Genomic DNA, 13,559 nt, shown 5'->3' with positions numbered 1-13,559 from the left:
GGTCTCTCCCTCCTACCACCTAGAATGTATCCCTCTGCCTCCTTTGAACTTCTACCATAAACTGGGGAGGCAGCACAGTCTGTTCCTCCTACCTATAACCTCTCTCTCCACTTCCCTCTAACCATACCCCATGCATCACTTTACAAGACGGTCTCTTTCTCCTTTCATTCCATTCTCTTCCTCTACCTCCCTCTAACTCTGCATAAGCAGGACAGGCAGGACAGAGGTATCAGTAGTAGCTGCCTGTCTGTATCTTAAGCGCCTTTACTCACAGTATACTTACAGTAGTAGGCTACGTCACCCTCCCGCTGTCGTCCACTACTGATCTGGCAACCTAAGACCTGGCAACCCTGCCTCCCCCCACGGGCACCCGTGTCAAACACCTAATGCTGTGGTTTATGTCCTCTACTAACACTTTACCTAGTACGTCACCCTCCCTCTGTCCTCCACTGCTGACCTGGCAACCTCACCCCCTCCCCAGCATTACCTCAGCAGCACAACACTTAATCTTGTAGCTTAAGCCCTCTACTCACACATTACATCTTACAGTGGTACTACCACTGCTGACCTGGCAACTCAACCTTAAAACCCCCCACCCCATCCCTCTCCCTCTCCCCCTCCACCACACCCCAACAACCTCACTGGCGCCAGAGTCAAACACCTCCCCATAAAACATGACAGGTCAATTTCCATCAGGCAGTGGTGCGGGCAGCCACGTCCAACCAACCAGACCACATCTGGTCTTGATTTAAAAAACTGTTCGTTTTTTTACTTACTTGTGTGTGTGTGTGTGTGTGTGTGTGTGTGTGTGTGTGTGTGTGTGTGTGTGTGTGTGTGTGTGTGTGTGTGTGTGTGTGTGTGTGTGTGTGTGTGTGTGTGTGTGTGTGTGTGCGCGTGTGCGCCTGTGCGAAACAGACAAAGGCCCCCAGGGTTCTGTTGGGTTCTGGGCCTTATTAGTGTCAGTCTTTGTGTATGGAGGTAATGAAAAGCAGGTGTTGAATGCAGCTAGGCCCAGGCCCGGAGCACTCCCCTGGGACAGCTTGAGATAGCTGGCATCCTTACCCACGTCCTCTATGTTTGTCAATTAAGATCTATGGAGAGGGAGGTAGGGAGGGAGGGGTAATAGGTAGAGCGAGGGATGAAAAAGGGATGCATGCTACAGGATAAGGGGTTTGACTCAGGAACCAGTGATGGTTCCCAGATCTTGCGCAACAGTTGCCACAGGTTTAAAGTGAGGAAGGGTCTTGAGTTAGGGTTGCCAGATCAAAGGTAAAGGAGAGAGGCTGGATGGTAGCCTAGTAGCCTACTACTTGTGCTCTAAGTGTGAATTTAGGTCACACAAGCCACAAGCTTGACTGGTTTTGACTCCAGGGTTGCCAGATCAGCAGTGAAGGACAGGGGTGGCTGGTAGCAGTAGTACTACTGTGCTGTCACTAAGTAAAGTGTGAGTTAAAATCATAAACTAAAACAAGCTGAGGTGTTGGATCAGGGTTTGAAGTGAAGTGTAGAGAAAAGGTCGGAGGTCATCGGATGAACCTGAAGTGGGTCAGAGGTTAATCCCTGTTTGACCGTCTCCCGGTTCTCAGGTGGTCAATACGGTCGTACACTCAATGACCTGTGGATTTGTAGCTGTGTTACTGTTTGTCTCCACTCCCCAGTGACAGTTTGAACCAGAATACAGTCGCTTCAGGAGATTCATTCAAATTCCAATTCAAGATATGAAAAGTATGATTCATTTTCAATGAGAATATTGCATTTCCATTCACTTCCTGAATTGATGGAGTTGAAATAGAATTGAGCCAAAACCATTACTGAAATCCAATGTTATCCATGCCCATAGTACCTTACCCAGATTTCTCACAAAACTATTTAGTCGGGAGGCAGTAGTCTGCAGCCAGTGGGTTATAGTGACATTTCCTCAGTCAATACGCTTTTGATTTCAGTCTGTGGCCTAGAATCAGACCACTGACAATCAATGTCATGTATATGGTGTGATATGCCAGTGAGGAAAACACTTCAAATAGACTGAAATAGAATAGAAAAAAATGTAATAGAATCAATAAGAATAGAATAGATTATAATGAATTAGCATGAGGGATACTCTTCTAGACCTGCAGTGAATGAATAGCATAGCTGATGGACATTCTAGTTAAGGATGTTGAGGATACTAACATGGAAAGTAGTAGTTTGGTACAGAAAATAGGGGTCGGTAACATTATTGAGTTGAAGGGTACCAATTTTGCACACTAAATTGAGGTGAATTGAATTGAAGGGAGGCAGGGCAATATCCTCTAGTTGTTGTTGCAGACATTGTGAAACACACACATACACACAACCACACACACAACCACAAACACACACACAACCACAAGGAAAATATAGTTTTGGTTGAGAAAATACAGGTCAGTTGAATTACAAAATTGAATTACGGAAGTGCATCACAGGCTTGCACGATCCACTTATGGCTCAGGCAGTGTGAAAACACACATACACACACACATACACACACGTACACACAACCACAAACACACACACATACATACAAACACAGGGAAAATATAGTTTTGGTTGAGAAAATACAGGTCAGTTGAATTACAAAATTGAATTACGGAAGTGCATCACAGGCTGGCAAGATCCACTTATGGCTCAGGCAGTGTGAAAACACACATACACACACACGTACACACAGACACACAAGGAATATCTAGTTTTGATAGAGAGAATAGAGGTCAGTTAAATAAAAAAATGTAATTACCAAAGTCCATCACTTTACAAAACTTACTTTACAAAGTACAAAACACACACACACACACACACACACACACACACACACACACACACACACACACACACACACACACACACACACACACACACACACACACACACACACACACACACACACACACACACACACACACACACACACCACTAATTTCTCTGTGGAGGTTGAGTCTATTTATAGTGTATAGACTCATTTCTCAGTCGGCCTAATATTGAGTGGAGTGTTCCAGTCAGCCCATTGATCTGTGGTCTGGTGTTAATCACTGGGTGTAAGGATGAGCATATCCTCAAGCCTTCACCATCCCTCCTCATCAACCCTCCTCCTCATCATCCCTCATCATCATCATCCCTCCTCATCATCATCCCTCCTCATCATCATCCCTCCTCATCATCCCTCATCACCCTCCTCATCATCCCTCATCATCTTCCCTCCTCACGTTTCTACAAGCGCCTTAGATTAATCTGCATCCTCTTTCTCTCTGTCCTCCTTCACTATCTCTGATCTTCACTCTCTGTCCTCCTACACTCTCTGTCCATCCATCTCACTATATATAGTCCTCTCTCTGAGTACAGTATACCAAACATTAAGAACACACCTAAGGTGTCGAAAGCATTCCATTAGGATGCTGGTCCATGTTGACCCCAATGCTTCCCACATTTGTGTCAAGTTGGCTGGATGTCCTTTGGGTGGTGAACCATTCTTGATACACATGGGAAACTGGAGCGTGAAAAACCCAGCAGCGTTGCAGTTCTTGACACAAACCGGTGTCCCTGGCACCTACTTGCATACCCCGTTCAAAGGCACTTCAAGCTTTTGTCTTGCCCATTCACCCTCTGCATGGCACGCAAACACAATCCCTGTCTCAACTGTCTCAAGGCTTAAAAATTATTATTTAACCCGTCTCCTCTCCTTCATCTACACTGATTGAAGTGTATTTAACAAATGACATCAATAAGGGATCATAGCATTCACCTGGATTTACCTGGTCAGTCTAATATTTTGTATAGTCAGTTTATATCATCATGTTCTCTCTCTGCCTGTATTCTCAATCTCTCTCTATTTCTCTCAGTATCTAAGTTATTCATCTCTCACCTATCTCTTCCCTCCAGCAATAGTCTTAACCGCATTAAATGGAGTTAGTGCTTTTCATCTTCCTGTCTGTCTGTCTGTCTGTCTGTCTGTCTGTCTGTCTGTCTGTCTGTCTGTCTGTCTGTCTGTCTGTCTGTCTGTCTGTCTGTCTGTCTGTCTGTCTCTGTCTGTCTCTCTCTCTCTCTCTCTCTCTCTCTCTCTCTCTCTCTCTCTCTCTCTCTCTCTCTCTCTCTCTCTCTTTTGCTCTCTCTCTCTCTCTTGCTCTCTTGCTCTCTCTCTCTCTTCCCACTTTCTCTGTCTTGCTCTCTCTCTCTCCATGTCTATGTCTGTGTTGTTATAGATTGATCCCCAGCCCCCCAGAGGGTTAGTCAAGGTGTTCACTCTTCACTCAACATATACACTGCTACCTCAGTCGGCCTGTCTATCGATCACACAGGAAGCTGCAAACCAACACTTACATTACACATCAACTGAGACTATCTTATGTAGACATACTGGAAATCCTGTATAAGCCTATAAACATAGAAAGTCTACATAAATGAGACATACTGGAAATCACATAATGCACTGCTGTAGACATGATAGGTAATGGCTGTACTAATGTTTGAAGCTGCACACCAATGCTGACGTTACAGATGAAGTGAGACTAGTATACAGATGTAGGATCTTAATTTGAACCAGTTTGCTACAGCATTATTCCCGAGGGAAAATCAAGTCTGAAAATGTCAAAGCGGAAAGCCTTTTTAAACCTGGGTGATCAAATTAAGATCCCACATCTGTACACACTGTAAACCACTAGTCTATACAGGAGACATGATCCATGATGGTTGTATGAATGGTGTGGGATACATATTATATCACAACTACAATTTCCCATGACGTTACAGTGTAGAGTCGAATTCACATTCAGCCTGTTTTTCTGTTCCTCATTTGCCTCAGTTAATGTTGTATGCAAAGTATGCATGAAATACATTATACGGTTGGACATTTCAGAATGCATTAAACGGTTGGACATTTCAGATCCAGTGAATTAATTACACACCCCCTTTTCTCTCTCCTTCCCCCCTCCGTCCCTTCCTCCATCCCTCTCTCAGATCGGCACGGAGTGGGATGCCAAGGAGCGCATGTTCCGTAACTTCGGTGGTCTGATGGGTCCCATGGACGAGACCGTCGGGATGCAGCGGTGGTCCAAGGGCCCCAACGTGACCGTCACCGTGGTGTGGATCGACCCCACCAACGTCATCGCTGCCACCTACGATATCCTGATCGACGCCAGCGCAGAGTACACCCACTACCGACCCCCCCTGAACCAGCCTCTCAGACCTGGGGTGTGGACCATACGGGTGTTGCATCACTGGAGCCCCGTGGCCGAGACCAGGTTTCTGATTAGTCCGCTGGCTTATATGAAGCATCAGCCTATAAGACAAGGTAAGAGTACAGACACAGACACACACACACACACACACACACACACACTGGCTTATAACAAGCACTAGCCTGTACGGCAAAGTAAGAGATAGGCCTATATATAGTGCAGGTCTACAAGTCACATGAGTGTCAGTCTGTGATGTATGTGATATAATTGATGCAGTATGTCTCGTCATGTTATTGGCCTATCATGGATACACACGCAAACACAAAAGCACATTTCCCAGGAGACCCTGCTGTGTTTACGATGCTCTTTCTAATCAACCCTCTGAGCCGTTGGAAGCCCCAGTTGTTTGTCACCAAGTCAACCGTAATCACCCTCAGTGTTTCTCATACATACTAAACAGTATGTTAAACACCTCCATATCACGCCGAGGAACACAATTACACAATTAAATCAATCTGCCCGTGTTAACTATAAGGGACCAGGACCCCTATTGTTTTAGCGAGAGCAATCAGCTGCTGTGAAAGTCATCCGAGAGTTGAGATGCTAACCTCGGCGTGGTGGCATATTCACAGCCCGACCTGTTTTATAATCGCACTGAGACCATTTTTAATTATGAACCGAATCAACAAATAAAAGTTAGCAGGCTTTGCCCCGACGCGCTGTGGGGTTTGGGGCCATGTGAGGAGAGAGGAAGCTCGAATATTCATCAATTGTTCACGAGTGTTTCTGTTTGTTTGATCGTTCGCTTGTTTGCTTTTCTCTCAGTTGTAAATCCCTGTTGATGTGAACAGAAAATTGATTAACTCCACTTCCCCTCGAACTCCAAACTCCAAACTCTGTACCGGCACATAGTCAGAATGCTAAATTCACTCCAAAAAGACTTTAGCATTGGAGATGAGGGTAAATCGACTGCCTTTCTCCACTATTTATGGAAGATTATCATGAAACGTACTGTTATGCTCTCTGAGGTTATACTGTTGCTGAAATGTTTTATGACCCAAGTGAGGCGACACTGAGCTCTACTTTAGATTGTTTTACACTAAACTTTTTGGGTCAGCTTGAGTGGTTAAAATAGCCCAGTTGGCCCAAAGTGCAAACAGTAGTCCTAAACTAGATCCACTGCCGCATAGAAACTATGGAAACCGGTGAGCGTCAGTATCAAACAGCCTTATATGGACTACAGTACAGTAGTTATCCATTGAGACAGTACTTAGGATAAAACCTTAATGGGCTAGTTTCCCAGACACAGATTAAGCCTGGTCTTGGACAAAGAAGCACTTTCAATTGAGAATCCTTTTTAGTGTCTGGGAAAGCAGCCTTACAGCTCCTGCTCCTGTATGATGGGGTTAGATGCCCTTAGATCCCATAGTCCTGAAGGTCGTGGTGGTACAGTAATCCTGCAGCCTTGGCCTCTCCAGCCTCCTCTCCACCTGCTCTAACAGCCTCTAGCCTTGCCATACAGATTTACAACCCTGAATATCTCCAGGTCTTTCTACTACACGTAGCCTTCATGGTGAGTGTTTTGTTGTTGCCCTGGCTTAGCGCTGGCACCGTGGGCCCTCACACACACACACTGGCACCACACACACACACACTGGCACCACACACACACCGCTGCCACAGTAAAGTTGGTAGTTGGCACCGGGCAGTGGCAAGCTTGGCAGAACAACCGGGTGTCTGACTGCATCTCTGTCGCTAGCCCGTGAAAACGCTAGCGGCTAACGGCAGGGTGCGAACCCGGCACTGGCAGAGAGAGGAGAGCTGGGCTAGCGTACAATAGCCAGGCTGAGGAGGGACGGCAAGCGCCCCGGTGTTAGGAGCACTGAGGAATGTACAGCTTTACCTTCAGGGTGGAGGAGTTTTAGGGACGAGGTAATGGTCTCGTCTCTGCCCCCTAGATTCCAATGGCTTTATAAAAAGACATGAGGAACAGTCATTGAGTTGTTTTACCAATTTGTGGCTTAGGCAATTATTTTATCTTTTGAGGGTATGAAGGGGCTTATAAATGTATGATGTATGAGAAGATGTTCCTATCTGCCCCCTAGCTTCCAATGGCTTTATAAAGAGACACTAAGTGCAGTCATTGAGACACTTGGTGCAGTCTCCCACTCTGTGGCTTAGGCTTACCCTAGAGAAATCAATAGCATGTAATTAACCAGTAAGACAAAGTTTGGTCTCATCAAATGAGTTAACAGTTCCATTCCACCCTTTAGGGCAACACAATCAAGTCAAAGTGGTTCTACTGATTTTCCTACTTAGATTCCCCGTTGATGACTCTGTCTGTTTACCTGCTCATTTATGAACACTATCTCCATGACTGTCTCGCCATAAAACATTAACAATCCATTTTTGCCCCCCTCTTTCTCTCGCTTCATCTCCCGCTCACTCTCCCGCTCACTCTCCCTCCCTCCCCCAGAGGACACGCTGAAGCTCCACAACGGACCAGCCAAGAACAGTTATATGGAGCAGAGCTTCCATGGCCTCAACCCCGTGCTCAACATCCCTGTACACCTGGGCCAGGTGGAGCAGGCTAAGCGCAACGCCGGCCTGACTGGCCCCGCCTTGGAGCACTGGGTAGACGGCCTGGTGGGTGCGATGTGGGAGGCTGGGGACGTGTGTTCCACCTCCATGACAGGGGGACCTGGAACATCCTGCCCCGTCATGCAGACCTGCGCCAAGACCCCCTGGAGCTCGCTCAGCCCCGACCCCAAGTCCCAGCTGGTCCCGCCGCACGCCGACGGGCGCATCAGGTAGCAGTGGCGCCTCCGGCTGGACGGGAGGCCACACTGCAGGTCTTAAGTTTAAATAATTTATTTTTCAAATCTCTTTTTGTTTAATTTTTCCAGTCGACGTAATGGATCAGATAAGACGTAAGTTGTGTTTTTTTAAGGTTGATTGGAGGTTGTAGGAACGTTGAAGAGGAAGAGAATGTCTGGGGAAGGTTTTGTGGTGTCGTGCAAGTTTCAGACTCCTGAAGTGTTAGTCTCTGGGGTTTTTGCCGGCTTTGCCGTCTTCTGTTTCCCAATGTATTTATTTGAATCTCATCGCTGAGTTTGCTGTGATTGATGCTGTGTCCGACGTAGAGACAAATGTTGCTTTGCCAAGCACCTAGTAAGGCCGCCTAGTCTGCTGCTAAAGGAAAGAGCGATTGTGAAGTCAGTCAGAAGTCAGTGTTCGGGTGGAACAGGATAGTCGACACTGGTAGTGGACCACGTTCTGGGCCCGTATTCACAAAGCGTCTCAGAGTAGGAGTGCTGATTTAGAATCAGTTTTCTCTTTTAAATCATAATGAATATGATTATATAGACAGGGGGGGACCTGATCCTAGATCAGCACTTCTACTCTGAGATGCTTTGTGAATACGAGGCCTGCTTCTCAAGGTTGGTTTGGCCTACATGTAGGGAGATAGACTGAACCGCCACCTCGGAGGGTGTCGCGAAGATGTATCTTTAAAAAAAAAAACGAAATTCCTTGCCTCAATCTTTGCGTATGACTGACAAAGTTACTATGGCACAGCACTACATATTGACTTTCAGTGCCTGAACAGGAGAAAGGTGTGTGGGTGTGACTGGACTATGGAGTGGCATTAGTGCCAGTAGAAGTTGAATTCAATCCATGAATGATTGAAACTAGATTCAGTTTCTATTGGCACTAATATCACTCCATACTGGACAGCCTGAAACTTGAAATGAAAGTATATCAGCTGTGCTTTCGCAAGAAAACAGAAATTCTCAAGCTTATTTTTTCATTTCCTTTTCTAAGAATTTTTGTTCATTTGTTTTTAACGACGGTTTATGTTGCAAGTATGAAACAGAATATGTCTCAAAGTTATTGTCGAGTGAATGGAGTGAGTTGTCCACAAGTTGCTATTTATTTATAAGTTTATATAAATACAGAATATTTTTAGTCAATGACTAAATGACTACAACGCTGCTTTGGCAGCTCGATAAATATTTTTTTGTAAAGAGAAACTGCCTTTATTTACAAAGGCCATTGCCCCAATGAACCTGTATACCTATTTTGGGCGCAACAAACCTAATGCCCGTCTGTATGTCCGTGTTGTCCGGTCTGAATAGCTCTTCCTGTCTTGGTTCTTTCGTTGACTGTTTGCCAAGTCTTCATCACACGGGGAAGCACCCAGTACTGAAAGGTCACAGAAAGGTCAGCTTCCTCCTGACAACCTCCCCAAACAGAGAAGTAAACAAAAAAAGACTGAAACACTCCAAAAACTCTCCAGAATGTGTGTTGAAGTCATTCCGTGGTGATGTTGCATTTCCTACTCGGTTCCGTGTCAGTACCAGGATGTTAGTGATTGATGATGCTGTTCATGCTGTGGCAAAAATGGAAACATATAGTGAATATATCTTGTATCTTGATCAAGGAACTGTTGGATTGGGCCCATGCAACTTTGGTTTTCACCTATTCTACTACATGCTAAGTACTTTTGCTGCCATCAAGACTATCTCTCTGTTTACCACAGTTCAAACATAGCCTATTAGCACAGTGCCCCCTTCTCCAACCACAATGAAGGGTAACTACGATCTGCCGCTTCGTTTGTTTGGCTTCAACTCAATTCTCCTCACAACCTAATTTGGTCCCAATTTAGAATCCAATCTGTGATTGTCAACATGATTTGGCAGTCAAACGTGCTAAGTGAATGTTTTCACCAGGGCTCATCAACGATCATTAGTGAGTTAATCAATGGCCCAAGTTCACCTTGAACCTTGTTGGATGTATCGATCCTAATAAGTGTCAGTCCTGTCACTCAAACTTGAACTGTTGCGTGTTGTTGCCATGGTTACAAAGAAGGGCAATTTTGCCTATATAGGGCTCGCCAACTTCTAGTGCTAAAACCCAGAAGTGAGCTACCTCTGGTTCGTTCAGCCTTTCCTATGGGGAAAGAATAGGGCTTTGGGATAAACACTGAAAATAATGTCTGAGGTTAACACAGGCTTAGGAGATCTTATACGTTTTGTTCTATGAGATAATAGCAGTCAGTTAACATGACCTTTATTCATTATGAAGCCTTTATGTCCTTTTTTTATTACATAAATGCATCAAAATTCACAAAGTGACGTTAGCTGATGAAGATTATCTCCTAGAACAAAACGTATAAGATCTCCTAAGTCTGTGTTTACCACAGACCTTATTTTCAGTGTTTATCCAAAAACCCTACAAAAAATGCCATTCATCTTCCCATAGGCTTTGTCCAACAAACCATGGCGGATTTAGTGCCTACAAAAAGACGCCATTACTATTTCTCTGTATTAGCTAGCTAGCTAATAACATAACAGCTAGATACAGATATGACCGTGACTTCCTTTTACTGGCAGTGCCATTCTCACATTGAAACGAATACTTAAATTGACGAACACTTTGCCCATTGTTCAAAAGTTGAATTATCATTCTCGAGAAGTGAATTGAAATATGTTACTCGATGTAAAAGTCCTATTTTGTTACAAAAATGAAGAAAATGTACATAAATATTTTGTATTGAAAATATGTTTAAAACTATGTAAATACCGATGCAGTGTGGAAAGATTATGAATTGGAATTACAGTGGAAGAAGAACAGATGGCTGGTGTTACTTGTTGCTAGTTGGGCACAGAGTGATTTTAGGTACATAACCTGTTTCAATGTTTTGGACAGATCTAAGGAGTAAGGAATGACTCAGAATTGGGTAAAGCTTTTAATATTATTCTTCGCCTTTCAGAGAATATCATGACAGATTGTTGTTCTCTCTGCTGGAATGTATTGTTGAGCAACTGTTGCACAAACTTCTCTGAACTCAACGTTTCCCGAAGTTTCTGGGGAAACGTCAACGTTTCCTAAAGTTTCAGGGGGAAACTCTGTGCCTTAGCTATCTATCTATACTCCTGCCTAGGGGACTCTTAAAACCTTCTGTCCATCTATGAACATTCAATTGTTGTGGTTGTTTTTACTTTCCACAAAAAGTGAAAGAAGAGCACCAAGAGTTAGTCGATGTGATTTGATGAATCTGTAACACCAAAAAAGATGTCCGCTGTTGTAAATACCATGCCTTCTTGTCTTTCGCTTTTACATTTTTGTGGATATTTTTTTTTTGTTGGTACATTTTTCTCTGACTGCTTTTTGAAATAAAAAGAGCTCTCTCTACATCTTGTCTCCTTATTGTGTGGATTTATATGCTTAAACACTTCAAGTTTATGACATGACAGTCACGGAATCCTTGTAACACATCTCCTTCTTAATTATTTATGTACGTTTAAGTAGCCATAATTGCATTTTACTATGGAAACAAAGAGTACATTACACCATAATTAAAGTGATAGCACGGTCAAACCGTTAAGTCATTCCCACAGTTGTTTAATGATCACCCTAGCTTCACCCTCTAAGTATTTGTTTAATTACTTGAAGTTGCTTCCACATGTTTTCCATGACTTAACTGAAGAATCGACCTGCCATCGTCAGCTGTTGAGCACCAGAAACACATACACTACGCATATGGCAACACTCCTGTTTTCAGCCTATTTACAGAGAGTGGAGAGAGTTCAGGCCTTAAAAAATACTGTACCATATGTCTCAGAGGCAGGCTATCGTGTGTAGATATAAAACAAACCACCTCAAACACAATATGCAGTAGCCAGAGATTCGGCTTCCCCTTGCCTTCCAGAGATAATACATCTAGAAAACAGGGGACCTCACCAACAGTCAAACAATCCTCTTTGAATGTGCTGTGCGATGAATGATGCCACCATCGTTTTGTGGAGGTCTGACCAGAGAGAACCACTTGGGGATTCTGTGATCGTCTTCCCATCCTTCGTCATCAGAACAGAATAGGGGCTCCGTGTGATCCTCCCAGGCCTCTATCATCACACACACAATCATCCCACACATCCTCCCGGGCCTCTATCATCACACACGATCACAGGGTGTACTGAGCCTCTGACAGGCCTAGATCAAAGGGACACTACGGACCATAAGATCTCACGACAATCCCTCAAGGCTCCGAACACGCCGGATAATTAGTCCAGGGTGACTGGAAGGAGAGAGTGTGTGTGTGTGTCTGTGTCTGCTTAGTGAGTGTGATATCACATCTGTGAAGAGTGTGTCTGCATGCGTGTGTGTATACAGTACGTGTGTCCGCCCGCGTGTGTGTCATTTGTGACGAGTGTGTTTTAGGGGGGAGGGGGTCCCATCTGTGTGAGGAGTCTCTAACAATGTACATGAGCCACATCTTGCAGATGAGTTTTATTCACTATCTCTGACATGAAACAAACCCTTAGGTCTCATCCAACACATGTAAAACGTGACAGTGAGACAACGACCGCGGTGATACTGTCTCTCCTGAGGCACATCACATTAACGTGACATCAAACGTTTAAAGGGTGTTCTAATAAAGTTCAGAGATCAAAACAGAATGTTGACAGCATCACACATGAAACAACTGAGGAGCTATAATGACACAAGCAGCGTATCCCTACAGATGTTGGGCCGAGCACATAGACATGCTATCTTTCCCACTTTTGTGCTTAACGTTACCTTTTGCTGATGTTTACTCTTATTGTGGGTCAAAATCGAATGAATATGTGTGAAGATGTTTTCATCTTTAACATGGCATTTGTCATAGGAGCAGGGGTTAAAGTAAGGCGGTATGGTCCGGTATGGTGTCCAGGCAAAACAAGGTGTGACTTTGTCTCAAATACAAGGAGCGAAAGGTTACAATTTACCTCACCTCCCGGATCAGCTATAACAGGGCTTGGGGTGAAATGTAACAGTTTAAAAATCATGCTTAAATCATGACATGCAACAAGATACTGAAAGCCTTTATTGAGAACATGAGAACAACATTGCCATGTTTAACATTTTGTGTGGCAGAAATAATAAAGTCATAATACAAATCATAAAGTGTATATTATTTTTACTCTCCATTAACTGTCCCTTCTCACACTGTGTGTGTGTGTGTGTGTGTGTGTGTGTGTGTGTGTGTGTGTGTGTGTGTGTGTGTGTGTGTGTGTGTGTGTGTGTGTGTGTGTGTGTGTGTGTGTGTGTGTGTGTGTGTGTGTGTGTGTGTGTGTGTGTGTGTGTGTGTGTGCGCGTGCGCGAGATAGAACGGTGGTGTGTGTGAATGTTGGACATGTTCACTCAATCAGAGTCACAGTTGTGACAGTGGTATAGTGGTCCTGGGGTACATGCTTGGTGGGCCCTTAATTTGCATTCCCAGCACTGCAGCCAGACCGCATTAGGCTTGTTAGCGGCAATTTGAGCTACATGTTAAAACTTTAGAATTGCTAACTTACATCAAATATATCTACAGAAACGGGTTATAAC

The 13,559-nt window shown here is 44.3% G+C and overlaps 1 protein-coding gene across 1 annotated transcript in view; it reads left to right on the top strand.

Moving 5' to 3' along the window:
* The window catches only part of xylt1 (xylosyltransferase I), a 125,445-nt gene extending 114,061 nt beyond the window's left edge, over positions 1–11,384 (top strand). The window contains exons 10-11 of the mRNA XM_071389504.1: positions 4,969–5,302; positions 7,666–11,384. Of these exons, the coding sequence (XP_071245605.1) occupies positions 4,969–5,302; positions 7,666–8,003 (672 nt within the window). The 3' untranslated portion in view covers positions 8,004–11,384. The remainder of the gene's footprint in view (positions 1–4,968; positions 5,303–7,665) is intronic.
* The last annotated feature ends 2,175 nt before the right edge of the window (positions 11,385–13,559 follow it).

This window comes from Salvelinus alpinus, chromosome 2 (assembly GCF_045679555.1).
Source record: "Salvelinus alpinus chromosome 2, SLU_Salpinus.1, whole genome shotgun sequence".
Lineage (NCBI taxonomy): Eukaryota > Metazoa > Chordata > Actinopteri > Salmoniformes > Salmonidae > Salvelinus > Salvelinus alpinus.
Note: the sequence above shows the minus strand (reverse complement) of the source record. Positions and strands in the feature narration are given on the sequence as shown.